Consider the following 15,252-nt stretch of genomic DNA (forward strand, 5'->3'; position numbering starts at 1 on the left):
TATTCTAGAAGAACCCTGAAAAAAGGAAAAAACAGCAAAAGAATAATAGGCCTTTATTATTTGTTCCCACAAAATTTGGACTTGAAAAACATAAGTGGAAATATAATAGTATTCAAAGTGATTTATGGTAAAAATTCATTAGTTAGGGGTTGAGGACTCCATATATTTCATAAAATTTAAGTTTAAATATTCTTTTGAAGCTGCATTTTGATCTTACTTATTGTACTACCAACTCAAATGTTTTCATGTAAAGTGTCTACTTAAAAAGCTAAAAATAGGGGCGCCTGGGTGGCTCAGTTGGTTAAGTGTCTGCCTTCAGCTCAGGTCATGATCCTGGAGTCCTGGGATCAAGCCCAGCATCGGGCTCCCTGCTCAGCAGGGAGTCCGCTTCTCCCTCTTCCCCTCACCCCCGTTCGTGTTCTCTAATAAATAAAATCTTTAAAAAAAAAAAAAAGCTGGGACAGACATCTCTTTGTATTTGAGGTTCTCAAATAGAAATATGTTCACATTGATACACACCTTCATGATGAAAAAGGTAGCTTTCAGACAACTCAATTACATCTGAATTGGTAGGAACCAGATAATGGTAGTTGTTAATTTTCATTAATACTTTGCAGAAAGAGAAATATGGAAAAAAACTGCAATTGGAGGGTTAAATCTTCCTTAATATTCTTAAATGGTTATTACCATTTTGTGTTCAGTGTGTTTGTAGGTTTTCAAGGAGTATTTTTATGTGAGAAAACCTAGGATGCATATTCTTTTCACTACATAAAACATTTAAGTGGTACATAAATTAACTTCCCATTTACAATGGGGAAGGGGTTAAAGCTGAACATATTGTTTTACTGTAATTTAGAGCCTTTGTGCTATGGCAATTTGGTGAGTGTGTTTCCTTCTTTCACATTAGAAACAACAGTGTTTAAAAATATGGTCAAGCACTACAGATTTATTTAGTATTATAAAACTCGGTGATGATTAATTTCTCAAAATTGGCTACTATATATATGTAAGTTTTTATGGCATACAGACGTTAAGAGAGCACTCCAGGTAGCAAAAGATACCTGTTACCAGATTTTTTTCTGGTAAAATCATCCAACTATTTTTTAATGGAAGACATTAGACAAATTAGATAACTTAGGTAATAGTTGATAACAGTATAAGACACCAGCAGTGTGCAGTGCCATGTTAAGAGCAGAACAAAGGTGAGTTCTGGCTATTATACTTCATCAAACTATACAATTTTTAAATTATAAGCAAAGTGTAGTCGTGTGTTCAAGCCCCGTGCTGGGTTCCACGCTGGATGTGGAGCTTACTTAAAAAAAAAAAAAAAAAAAATTACAAGCAAAGCCTTACCAAATCAGTATACCAGATGTTCCAAAAGAATGGGGTTATTATAAGAAAAACTACATTTCTTTTTTGAAGTTCAAAACATCTCGAGTAACTAGAAAAAACTACTTTACAGATGAATTCACTATTTCTTTTTTAATGGCAAATGACCTACCAGGGCAACATAAATAAGTTTCAAGGCTACCATCCCCCTACTTTCCTGACCTTACTCTAAACAGAAGAATCACTATATGATTCTAGGATCTCAGAGCAAATATACTGAACATATTTGATATTTGGGACTTTCTGAAATCAGTTTTTAGAACTTTATTTTACAAATGGAAATTGCATTTTTCATTTTGTACTAACATTTCTTCTCTAGAGATACAATTTATTCATTCATACCTTCAAAGTAAAAAAAATCATCAAAACAGAAGATTAGCATAGCATAGTTAACATTCTACTGATAATGGTTACACGTGCATATTTTTTATTGGTCTCCAAACCACTGGGAATTTAACTAAGGCTCTCTTAAGCTTTCATTATTTGTATGCAACTTTAGAGAAAACCAGTTTATCAGTTAATAATTTAGTGGTCATGATCAGGGTAAATGATACTCTTCTAGTGAATAAATATATGTCAGTCATTACAGATGTAATTTAGGTCTCTTTTATGCCAATACAGGACAACTATCTAATTATCTAGAAAATCAAATTTAAATGAAGTACTCAGAAGGTAGCCCATTTGACGGGTATAATCTAGATGATCTTAAACTAAATTTATTCCTTACTCCTCAATAAAGTGGAGTGACTCCAGATATATGTTCTACACATGCAAGGACTTCTTTCCTTGGTCAGGGCAGAAATATAATAATCTGTACTTCCTGAAAGTACCTTTATTTGTTTATCCATGAAGAAAGCTTACTTTATTTGCATTTGTCTTGTTTTGAATTCACAGGTTTACAAACTTTTCCAATGACTACATTTTAGCTTGTATTTAGTCAGGAAACATTTGAGAGGATATTTTTTATTTTATAGATTATTTTAAATTCACTGTTGGCCAAGTTAATAATAGTGGACAGTTTTCTTGTAGAGAGAGATTCTAAATACAATGAGTAGATACCTGCTAGCTCTAATCAATTGGATGTACCTCCTGTCCTTTCTCTGTATTTGAGAACCACATACTACTTTATTATCCATGGCCTTGGGCAACAGACCACAAAGGATTACCGGAAGGAAAACAAATATAGCATCATATTGGTCCTTTCTTCCCACCCCTCCCAAAAGGCCAAAGCATTTCAGTGGCTAAGTTTTCAAGTTTCTTAACTAGAATGAAACATGAGTTTTAGGAATTACTGATTTAGTTGAAGGGAAAAAAGCTCCAAACAACACTATATTCAAGAAGTGTAACAATTCTGTGAAGATTATGTATCAATTAATGTTGCCCTAAATTCTGTCAGTTTTTAAATGATTTTTTTAATTGCAAGGGAATAGGCTTAACCTCAGGAAATAAAATATAGGTCAGTCCATTATCTACATATTCTTCATCTTGGCCATAAGGTCTTCCAAGCTTTCACCAGAATCTTCCACAGTTACCTCAGCTACAGAATCTTCTTGCTATCAACAAATGAGGGAAACATAGTGAAAAAATAACCATATAAAATTTGTGATGCTTAGGAATATATAATCACTAAGTTTTAACCATGTTCAACTAGTTTACAAAGTAAACTTTAAGAAATATACCTTCTAATTTTTAGGACAGACAAAATCCTTTACTTTCCCCACCAATCTTTTGATTTACAAGACAGTAATTTCAATATTCTTGAGATCTCTACTGCAGTGATATTTTTAAATGGTATTAACGGCTAAAATGCTCAATATACAAAAATGTTATTTTCATTTAATCAAAATCTACTTTATCTGATCCATTCATGAGTCAATAACACTATTTTAGGTCTGTGTTTCAAAGAGTTTAAAAGGCACTATGCCTATTTCCACATTAACACTGAACACCTTCTCTTACACGTCTTAATGCCATTATATATAATGTAAAATATCTAAAACAGTAAATACTGCATTGGCATTATAAAATAGGATGAAGATGAAAGAAGATAAATAAACTTTCTCTTATATCACATTCACTTATGGTAAATCAGATTTTGGACGTACCCTTTTAGGAATTGTGTATGCCACTGTAATTCCTTCGGGTAAGTCAGGAACCGGACCTGAGGAATTTTTCAGTTCCTCTTCTGAAACCTCGGATACCAACTCAATACCTGTAGAGTTAAATTTGATCTTACAACAGTTTTCAAGGAACTTAATAAGCAATAATTACTCAGAATTTGTATAATTATAATTATATTCCCTTCCATAAGAGATTTGACACTGCCACTTCAATTTATGAAAGAATTCCTACCCCATTCATTGTCTTCATGTATTATCTCTTCCTCTTCTTGAGCAGCCTCCTGTTTGGGCAGTGCTGCTACCTTTTTCTGTAGAAATCAAACAGTATCAAAGTGTTCTTACTCTCAGGCCTCTGAAGCATTGAGCAAGAATTCAGACAGGCTTTTTACTTTACCAAAAGCAAGAAAGGACTTCAGAGAGATTTTTTTACTTTTGAAGCATGGTGAATTTTTTACTAACATTTCCCCCTTAGAGATACCATAAAAAAAACTTTCAAAAATCCAGAATCCATTTATCTTGTATTCCAAATCTAAATAACTGTTTTAAATTATTGTCCAAATAATATGACCTCTTATACATTCTGATGGATTGATGTATACCTTATATTCTTCCTGCTGCTTCCTGCAATTTCTGTCATCACACTGAGGATTTGGCTTCATGGACATAGTAGGAAAAAAATCCTGCATTGCATTATATCCAAGGTAAAAACTAACAGTACCAAAATTTAACAGAAACCTAGAAAAACAAATCAAAGTACACTTAAATAAATAAGCCATAAAAGTATTAGAAATAACTGAATTTTTAAAAAATGGTATTGAAGTACATAATGATTTTTGTAACAAAACAGCACCTTAAGTACTGATGTCAAATTAAAATGTGAAGAATCCCTGAGATATGGTACTAAATCTAACTACTTTAAAAGTTTTTATACACAACTTACTTTAAAGTTTACAATCTTAAATACATAGCTCAGTGAAATTTTCCAAAAGTCTTCACCCATGTAATCACTACCAGATCAAAAACAGAACATTTCCATGGGCCATAAAGCTCCCTTGTGCTCCCTACCAGTCAAATCTAATTCCTTTTAGAAGCTTATAAGAGGGGCGCCTGGATGGCTCAGTTGGTTAAGTGACTGCCTTCGGCTCAGGTCACGATCCTGGAGTCCCAGGATCGAGTCCCGCATCGAGCCTGCTTCTCCCTCTGACCCTCCCCCCTCTCATGTGCTCTCTGTCTCTCTCATTCTCTCTGTCTCAAATAAATAAATAAAATCTTTTAAAAAAAAAAAAAGAAGCTTATAAGAGGAAAAAATCACATATAAAATACAAACAAAAGGAAAAATATTTGCAATGAATGTTAATATATAACAAGACAAAAAACTGACCCCTTTCCATAAACAACTGAAAATTAAAATGAGATACCCATTTTTTTCACCCATGATATTAACAAAGATTAAAAAGTCTGATGATACCCTATGTTATCAACCAGTGTGGGTGAACCAGGTACTCCTACACTGTGATAGAAATGTGTATTTTTGGAGTAGAAATTTAGTACTGTCTGTTAAATATTGCATAAACTCAGAAATTCCACTTCTAAAAATTCATAAGAATCATGCAAGATGTTGTCTGCAGCATTGTTAAAAAAAGCAAAAAAAAAATCTAAGTAGTTTTAATGTCCATCAATAAGGGGCTGGCTAAATAGGACACATCCTTAAGAGAACAGTTTATAACCATGATTTCCGCCTCTCATCCTTTTTGTAGCATACTATAAAACGTTTTGTTTAGATAGGGCCTACTAAAGTTTGTACGGTTTGTATGGTTGTGAAGTTTTCTTATATGAACTAGCCCTAGACAGTTGCCTTGAGAGTTCTCATGTATGCTTTTTACAATTTTTTTGCTGGTAGCTGACGGTTCTGATATCAGGGTGCCTCTCTATATCATGCTGCAACTTGTTTTTATTACATTGGACGGTTAGGAAACATAACAAAGCTTACTAAAGTTGTAAAATGAGAAAAAAATAATGGCCTGAGATAGAGAACACCTAAAGGGGTTCTGGTTTTAATAAAGTGTGAGTTGGTTCAAAAACCCTTTGACATTAATTTTAGCTGCAAAGAAATCTTTGTTGCTATAGTTTAGATGGTGTGGTTGCTGCATATCTGTTTTTGGATAGCAGAGATAATTATCCTCATTAATGTTTAATCGCATTCATATTTTTAGTAAGAATTAAAGAAGTGTATTTAATGCCCTTTGGTCAAAACTGCAGAGATTTAAATCATTTGGTTAATACTTCATATATAAATACACTAGTACCACTGTACCATTTAACATGAGCTATTCCAAATACAGAGTAACATATGTGTATTAATATGTATGCTTATATTTAAATTAGATATACTAAGATGTATGTAAATTAAAAGTACATATATATTATACATATTTTAAAAACTTATTTATATTTAAAACTAGATTTTTAAAAAACTAAATACTTAGCTGGTAATTCCAGTATTTGAAATGCTTTATGAAATACATTTTTATCAAAAACAACCAAGACTACTCAGAAAAATTAGCCCTCACTCACTTTAACACATTTTGTACTAAGATCCCAGCAACCACTCCCATAGTGGTAGGAAGACTGGCTGCACAAACACCTTCTCGTTTCAGAGTCTTTTCATCAATATTTGCAGCAACTACAAGTGGTGGAGCACACTATATGAAAAAGAATGAAAGAAAATATATTTCAAAACAAAAGGAAAAGAGTATAACATACTCAAAATAGTATTCCATCTCAAAGTTTGTTTTTTCTTTGAATACATTTTCAATACCCCTAGGAACTCTAGTACTTAACAGTGGAAAAAAATAAGCCAAAATGAATCACACATACCGCAAAACAAGCAGATTCTCCAGGAATTATGAGCTGTATATGCCCTGAAACTGCATTTTCACTGACCCCAGACTCCATCCACGTTTGCCCAAGTTCATTACAAGCCTTGGTAAAAAACAGGTGAAAACATAAGAAAGAACATAAAAAGAAGTAATTTACTGTAAGTTCTTTTCATTACAAATTGGAGTTTAACTAAATGGATTACCAAGGGTTTTTTAAATTTTTCAAAAGAGGAAAGCTATGAATAGTGGAATTCCTTGGCAAATGCCACTCTATTTAAGAAGTAAACTGACAGGGGCGCCTGGGTGCTCAGTCATTAAGCGTCTGCCTTCAGTTCAGGTCATGATCCCGGGGTCCTGGGATCGAGCCCCGCATCGGGTTCCCTGCTCCGTGGGAAGCCTGCTTCTCCCTCTCCCACTCCCCCTGCTTGTGTTCCCTCTCTTGCTGTGTCTCTCTGTCAAATAAATAAATAAAATCTTTTTTTTAAAAAAGTAAACTGACAGCATTTAAGTAAGCAGTCAATAAATATCTATTTAATTAAATTGAATCATAAGGCTTATTGGATTTCCTATTAAAGTAAAAATTCATTTTTCTAAAATAATTTCAGCAACAAAAAACTGCAAAATATCTTCTGAAAAATTGAAAACATAGCAATTCAAAGATTTTTATTTCTGAGAAACCAGGTTTGTAGGCATTTTATACATATTTATATCTTTACTTAAAGTAATAAAAGTTAAAACCAATGCTGACATAGAGTTAAGGCATTTTAAGGTAGTCATTTATTTTAAAAATTGTACAACAGAAGTATCTACTATTTTATAGTTTCCTCTATTGGCATAAGAGAGAATAGGATACTGAAACATAAGCCATACCAGCAAGGCTAGATAGATCCCACAGCTATTAGAATAAATTTCAAAAGTAGGGTAAGAAATAATTAAAAATTAACAAAACACATGAGGTCTTAAATGCAAAACTATTCTTAAATGCAGAACTATACAAGAAAATAGATAAATCCATGAGTGTAACATCTTATACAATAGGAATACTTACTGTATTTATTGTCATCCGAGCTTCAAAATTGTCCACACAGCTAAGAACTAGGTCAACAGGTTTTCCCTCTTCTAATCCACCATTACTAGGTAAAGAAAATAAATTTATTTGGAGAAAAAAAAATCAGGGCACAAAATACACTCTAATTAGACTGTAGTTGTTCAGGCACACATTTATTCTTTCAGTAAATGAGTACAATTATGACATAATATTTAATATTAAAGATCTAGTATGTATTAAGTAGCTAATATGAACATCAATGATACTACATTACTTTGCCTAGAAGGCACAAGAAGTATAAAGTCTATTCACAAAAGTTACCATTTCCCTATCAGCTTTCAGACTTTTATTCATGTTTCACTCCAAATGTAAATGTAATAAAAATTGAATATAATTCAATATCTCAGTGGTGTTACAAAAGTCTGCAGAAAACCACTTTTACATAGAAATATAATCTAGAACACAGAACTTATAATTGAGGATCCCTTGTTCTATCATAACTACAGGGTTTTAGGTTTTTTGTTTTTTTTATTGTTGTTACTACTGTTTTTTGGACGATATTTACTTTTTACTGAGCTCCTAACACATAAAGATCACACAAAAATTAACTATTTTAAAAACATATCGAATCTACCAACTCACTGAGTTAAACATCAGTAGATTTTATTATTAATAATATTTGTTTAACTGAGCTGGACACCGTGCAAAATATTCATAAATAAAATTTTACCTTATTCTATCCATGAAATGTTGAAAGTTTTCTACTGTGGTTATATTGTAGTTGTGTACTTCAAAAAGAACATCAGGATTAATGTTCCTAAAAGGGAAAAAGGGAATGATTATTAAACTACTGGTAGGAATACTAAGCGAAAGCAGGAAAAAGCTGAGAAAGATCATTCAACAAAGGTTAGAAAAATGGAATTCAAGCTATTCAAAGAAAATCTGAAGCCCTCTTCTACTTCCTTTGACCCACTTCAAGGACTACATTCAAAACCTATTGACTGCAGGATTACACAAATGTTCCTACCATGTATGTTCTCAGAATTAAGCCTTTATCACTTCTGTGAGCTACAGCCTAGCCTGACAAAAGAGCTTCTTTGTTCCTTATTTAATTCAGTGCAAGTATGTTTGAGGCCACAAAGAAACTTCTTAGTAAGGGTTGGCAAAGTATGGCCCTTGGGCCAAATCTGACCTACCACCTGTTTTATTTTTTTAAAGTTTTTTTTTTTTTAAGATTTTTTATTTATTTATTTGACAGAGAGAGAGACACAGCGAGAGAGGGAACACAAGCAGGGGGAGTGGGAGAGGGAGAAGCAGGCGCCCCGCCGAGCAGGGAGCTTGATGCAGGGCTCGATCCCAGGACCCTGGGATCATGACCAGAGCCGAAGGCAGACGCTTACCGACTGAGCCACCCAGGTGCCCCACCTACCACCTGTTTTTATGAAGTCTGCAAGCTAAGAACGGTTTTTCCTTTTTTTAAATGGTGGCAGAAAAGAAAAGAACAGTATTTCATAACACGCTAAAATTACATGGAATTTAAGCATCAGAGTCCATAAAGTTTTATTGGAGCACTGCCATGCTCATTCATTTTTCTATTGCCTACAGCTGTTCTCGCACTACCACTACATAGCTGGGCAGTTTCATAGTTGGCCCTCAAAGCCTAAAATATTTACTATCTAGCCCTATGCAGAAAAAGGTTGCCAACCCTGTTCCAAGAGGTAAGACAATTTGTATAAAACCTGCATTTTTATGGAGAAAAATTTATACATTAACTTTTAAGATTTTATTTATTTATTTGAGAGAGAGAGAGAGAACGAGAGGGGAGAGGGTCAGAAGGAGAAGCAGACTCCCTGCTGAGCAGGGAGCCCCATGCGAGACTCGATCCTGGAACTCCAGGATCATGACCTGAGCCAAAGGCAGTCACTTAACCAACTGAGCCACCCAGGTGCCCCAAATTTATGCATTGACTTATACAAAATGCACAAACTAAGTTTCACTAAATATAGTCTTTAATTGTTATTCATTTACCTCAAAGTATATTCAGCTGCTTGAACTTTACTTAATCCTGCTTGATGAGGCTGGAAGAAAAGTCTATTCATATTGGCCAGTTCCACCTTGTCATAGTCAAAGAGTAGCAACTAAAATGAAAACAGTGGTATTTTAATGAAAAACATACTAAAATATAAACTAAAAATAACAAAGAAAAATCAGTGGACTTCACATTTGATGGGTTTAACAGTTTGACAGTAATAACATTAGTTAACTCTAAAATACTAGGTACCATATATTAACTCATTTAATGCTCATATAGGTATAAATGAGACAGCTACGGCACATACCCCAAAGTCACTCAGCTAATATATATGAAAATGGGATTCAAATTCAGGCATTCTCAACCCAGCATCTGCACCTGAACCGTAACACTTACTGCCTCTCTAAATGATTCACTGAGAAATCAATGTTTATTCCATTTCATTCTAATCCTTTACTAAAGGTCAAGAACACATTAGATAGATGAAATTTTAAAATAACAAATGTCATAAATTAAAATTATAGTATAACATGACTCCTTTTGTGACTATGACACCATTCTTAACTCATGGCTAAAATGTGCTCACCCCAAACAGAATTACTAACCAGTAAGTTAATTGTTGTTTCCTTCTATGTATTTAGGCATAACAGCATTTCTCATACTCACACTCATACATACACCTTTTTAAAGATCCCATTTCTTATCAGTAAGAAATTATCAGGTTGCACTGAAATATTTCCAAGGTCCCTTCCTTCATCTAAAATTCTGTAACTTTATAACACAATTCTCAGCATCCCAGATTTAAAAATAAAAAACAAAAATGGGGGGAAAGGCCAGGGCAGGGTGAGCACAGAGGCAAAGGCTACAGCAGTGGTTGAGGGGGGCTGTGGCTTTTGGTGCACCATCCTGTGCACAGCTAAAATTATAAAAAAAAAAGGGGGGGGGGATCTTATTAACAACAAAATTAACCCAAACTACAGAACAACACCTAGGTAACCCTTTATATCTTGCTAGAAAATACATCACCCCTGTCTGCCCTCTAAGATAATTTTCTGAGTCAAAACAAAATATAGCTTATTTCAGCTCATTAGACAGTATTTATTAGGTCAGGCCAAGTATTAAATTTGAATCTTCAGCCTCATAGCTGGTTTATAAGTTAAGGAAATCTCAAATTTGGGGATAGGAGATATGAGTTGTAGCTCTGTCACTAGTTAGCTCTGATCATGGATAAGTCACTCTCTTTTTAGGCCTGTATCTTCATCTGTAAAATAATGCAGCGAATCTAGATCTGGTGATCCAGGACACCGCAGAAGGGGTAAAAAGTAGGCTGAGTCTCCAATGCTCCACTTCCCTATTTAACCATGAATTAGCTTCTTCTTTATCTGTTTTACATAATGAAAAGTTTTGAAACTTAACCTATGCAGATCCTTAACTTACAAACTTGAATGCACACTGGAATCACTACGAGAGTTTTAAAAAATACTGATGTCTGGGTCCCATCCCCAAAGATTGATTCTATTCCACTATGGATATCAAAAATTTTTTTAACTTCCCAGGTGATTCTAATTACAGCAATATTTGATAACCACCGTTCTAGAGCCCTGCTACTCAAACTGAGGCCTGGGCTAGCAGCATCAGTATCACCAGGAGCTTGTCAGAAATATAGGGGCACTGGGGCGCCTGGGTGGCTCAGTCGTTAAGCGCCTGCCTTCGGCTCAGGTCATGGTCCCAGGGTCCTGGGATCGAGCCCCGCATCCGGCTCCCAGCTCCGCGGGAAGCCTGCTTCTCCCTCTCCCACTCCCCCTGCTTGTGTTCCCTCTCTCGCTGTGTCTCTCTCTGTCAAAAAAAAAAAAAAAAAGAAAAAGAAATATAGGGGCACTGCCCCAACTTTAATATGTATATGAATCATCTGGAGTTTTGTTAAACAGATTCTTAATTCAGCATGCCTGGGGGGTGGGGCCTGGGAGTATTCATTTCTAACAAGCTCCCAGGTAATGCTGATGCTACTACTTAGGGCATCCGACTGAGTAGCAAGGATCCAGCAGTTCTTAAAAAAATCCCCCCAGAACATCAGAATAACCTGGGGACTTAATACAAATTCAAATTCTTAGGTCCACTCGAAACCTAAAGAATCAAAACCACTGGGGTAGGGTCTGGCAATCTATGTCTCAAGAAGCCTTCCAAGTGATTCTGAAGCACACTCAAACCATGGAGACCCATAATCTCCATGATCTCTACTATCCTAGGTCAATCAGCCATGGTTCTTATGTCAACTATAAGCAATTGTTGGCTGGCTTTTGTAAACTTCTTGAAAGACTTTAACATGTTAATAAACATTTTTAGTATTTTTGTGTTGCCTTTTCTATACTGATAAATGAGCGCCAACTTTGAAACCACTTTCTTTTAAGAATTTGGGGGATGGGGGCGTCTAGGTGGCTCAGTCGATTAAGTGTCCGACTCTTGATTTCAGCTCAGGTCATGATCTCAGGTTCCTGAGATCAAGCCCCACACTGGGCTCGGTGCTCAGTGCAGAGTCTACTTGTCTGCCTCCCCGCCCACCCACCCCCTAGCTTGCTCATGCACGGTCATGCACTCTCTCTCTCAAATAAATAAAATCTTAAAAAAAAAAGAATTTGGGGGCATGGGACAGACCAACATATTAAAAAGAGCTGATAAACTTTGTGGGGAAAAATGCTTGCTTTGTCAAAATGACAAATAAAAGAGGGGGAAATCAATTGTGGAAAGCTTTGGTATTCCACCACTAGGAATCTAACATCACAGACTTTAGCTTTACAAATCTGAGACTGGTATAAAGTTCTCTCTCCTTTCTACCCACAACCTAAATCAATTTTAGAAAAAAAGTGAAAAAAAAAAGTACAGATTAAAAAAAAAATCTTAGAGCATTCTCCATTTCAATTTTAAGAGTAAGAAGGGTATTTTCTAACTAGAAGTTTGTATCTCTTAATCCTCTTCACCTATCTCACCCATTTTCCCACCCACCTCTCCTCTGGCAACCACCAGTTTGTTTTCTGTACTTAACAGTCTGTCTTTCGTTTGTTCATTTGTTTTGTTTTTTAGATCCCACATATAACTGAAATCATGTAGTATTTGTCTTTCTCTTATTTCACTTAGCATAATACCCTCTGGACCATCCATGTTGTCGTAAACAGCAAGATTTTATTTTTTTATAAGGCTGAGCACAACATAAGGAATATAGTAAACAATATTGCAATAATGTTGTATGGTGACAAGTGGTGACTGTACTTATGAGCACTAAGTAATGTATAGAACTGTTGAATCACTCACTGTGTTGCAAACCCAAAACTAATACTGTATGTCAACTACAATAAATTTTTAAAAATATTTCTAAATAAGTTAATAAAGGGCAATTATTTTTTGAAAAAAAAAGTACATGCTTTCTAGTCCATCTTGTATAAAGCATGTTTAAAAAATATTTGTTAGATGCCTGTGTTTCACACACTATCAATTTAACAGCCTTCTCTAAGCTTCTATATCTAAAACATTTAAGCCCAAATTGTAACATACATTATCCCAAACACAAAATTCCTGAACAAAATTTAGATATTCCTTGTTTTATTAGCATTAATATCAGCTTCCATTTGGGTGGGGTTGTGTCTTAACTCCTGTGGGTAGAAAGAACAATATGAATAAAGACACCACAAATCAATAAACCATTCATAATGAGAAAAATTCCTAATTTATACCTGATTTACTCCAGAAGTGAGTAGTTTCCCATTATGACAGGCAAAGAGAAATGTTTTTACCTTACCAATGCCACATCTTGTCAGCATTTCGGCAGTCACACTACCAACTCCACCAACACCTACTATTGCTACAGCAAAGGTTCGAATTTTCTGTGAAACGCAAAATTATATATTTGTTGGTTAACTTTTCATCAAAAATGTCATCGGAAATTATTTTCATTTACTGAAACCATCTTCAAAAACTTGGAAAGGTTTACCATACCTCATAGTCGCTTACAATTCCCATTCGTTTCAATGCCATCAGGCGGCTTAAAACAAAGAAAAAATGTTTTAAAGCTTACAATCTTTTAATTATGATACAGGTAAACACATCATCACAGAAAAACATGAACTCAATCACTATTAATGCTTTAAAAGAAATCTTTCAGTTGGCTTTTACCAGATGAAATTAAGTCACCTGGGCAGCTTTAAAAACACTGAATACCCTTCCAGGTGTAGCCTGCGCAAGAAGATTTTTTTTTTTTTAAATGCTCCTCAGATATTCTAATAGACAGCCACAACTGAAAACCACGGACTTAAATGTTAAGTGTACAGATGAGATAGGTCGAAGTGAAATTTCAACATATTTCTGTGCTTTCTTAGCATATGTAAATATTTCATATTTAACACCCAGATTTAATGTTTAACATAGTTGTCTCCACCCATAATGGATGGTGTCTACTTTTAGTAAGGACCTACTGCACGCCAAGGACTCTTAAGAGAGCTACTTTACCTAGTTACTGTAAAGTTTTTAATATATACATTTAAACCTATACACATAGACATAAAATTGCCATTTGTTTACACTTTAAAGAGTCAAATAGGTCTACCAGGCTTGCTAGGAAATTCTGCAGTCTTCTGGCCCCGACCGTCCTTTTCCTCTCCTCATTTTCAACTGTTACTAACAAATCTCTAAATAGCTCGCCAACATTGTTACCTCTGGATTTTCAGTTTTAGGTATTATCGGAAGATTTCACTGGTACCATTGGTCCCTGCTATACACAAGTATTTCCCATGGTTGCTCAGCTACTAAGAGCTAGGATTTGAATCCAATCGGTCGGGCTCTAGAGTCCTTACTCTTAGAACCACTGCACTATATTCAGCCAGCTGAAAGGACAGGAGCGGGCAGGACTGGTCAAGTCGAACAGCTTTAAAGCAAGCTAATCCTGCTCTCCCCAAGTTCCCAGTTCTGAAGTACTGAGAAGCCTTTATGAAACTCGAAGTTTGATGCTTAGGGGGTTTTACATTTAATGTCATCTTCTGAAAGTTATTACTATCAGCTTTGTGCAGAACGAGGGAGACGTGGACGGGGCATGAGGGAAATCGGACGCGTATCCTCAGCAGGCCGGGGAGCGGCACCATATGGCTGATTCATTCGGGTTTTGGTGGGTGTGGCTGTGTATTTTTTTAAGAGGAAGACTACCTTTCCACCACTACTAAGACTTGGCCTTGCGCGTTTGGGAGCGGGACCCCAGCACAAGAAGAGGAAGGCGGGGAGGCCGTGTTGAGCTTGACAGGAAGGGAGCGCCTCACTCCTGACCACTCGCAGACCTTGATCTCACCCCCTAGCCCGCCTCCGACCCGCAACGCAGGTCACCTGTAGGGGTTGGAGTCCACCACCTCCGGGCTCATCTTCTCGATGCGGACCCGGCCGCCTCCTCCGTCGCCGCCCCCCACAGCTCGCCGACTTCTCTCCTGTGCCAGTTCCCGCTCCAGCTGCTCCACCCGCTGCTGCAGCCGCTCCACGGACTCGGCCATGGCTGGGACCCCGGCGGCCAACGCTCCCAGCCCCGGCCGCCGCCGCCGCCGCCGCCGCCGCCGCCCCACGCTGCTAGGCCTGCAGACCCCGCCAGGGGTAGGTGAGGAAGCACGTAGCCGCCGCCTTCCTAGCCCAGAACCCTGGGGAAGTGCTCCCAGCGCCGCGCAGACTACACGCTGCGGCCGCTCCCGCCGGCCTCCCAAGGTACCGCTTCCGGTACGTTGCAGTCATCGCTCCCCCTCAGGAAAAGCAAAACAAAAA

At 36.4% G+C, this 15,252-nt stretch overlaps 1 protein-coding gene across 1 annotated transcript; it reads right to left on the minus strand.

The window, feature by feature from the left end:
• Positions 1 to 1,638: 1,638 nt before the first annotated feature.
• On the minus strand, positions 1,639 to 15,175 carry UBA5 (ubiquitin like modifier activating enzyme 5). The gene is made up of 12 exons (XM_021678781.1): positions 14,830 to 15,175; positions 13,456 to 13,501; positions 13,254 to 13,343; positions 9,465 to 9,574; positions 8,167 to 8,253; positions 7,437 to 7,521; positions 6,387 to 6,491; positions 6,084 to 6,211; positions 4,109 to 4,244; positions 3,742 to 3,817; positions 3,495 to 3,601; positions 1,639 to 2,942 (listed from the first exon to the last, which is right to left on the minus strand). Exons 1-12 carry the CDS (start codon positions 14,988 to 14,990, stop codon positions 2,859 to 2,861), a joined length of 1,215 nt encoding a protein of 404 aa, XP_021534456.1. The 5' UTR covers positions 14,991 to 15,175; the 3' UTR covers positions 1,639 to 2,858.
• Positions 15,176 to 15,252: the final 77 nt, after the last annotated feature.

Source organism: Neomonachus schauinslandi, chromosome 1 (assembly GCF_002201575.2).
Source record: "Neomonachus schauinslandi chromosome 1, ASM220157v2, whole genome shotgun sequence".
Classification (NCBI taxonomy): domain Eukaryota; kingdom Metazoa; phylum Chordata; class Mammalia; order Carnivora; family Phocidae; genus Neomonachus; species Neomonachus schauinslandi.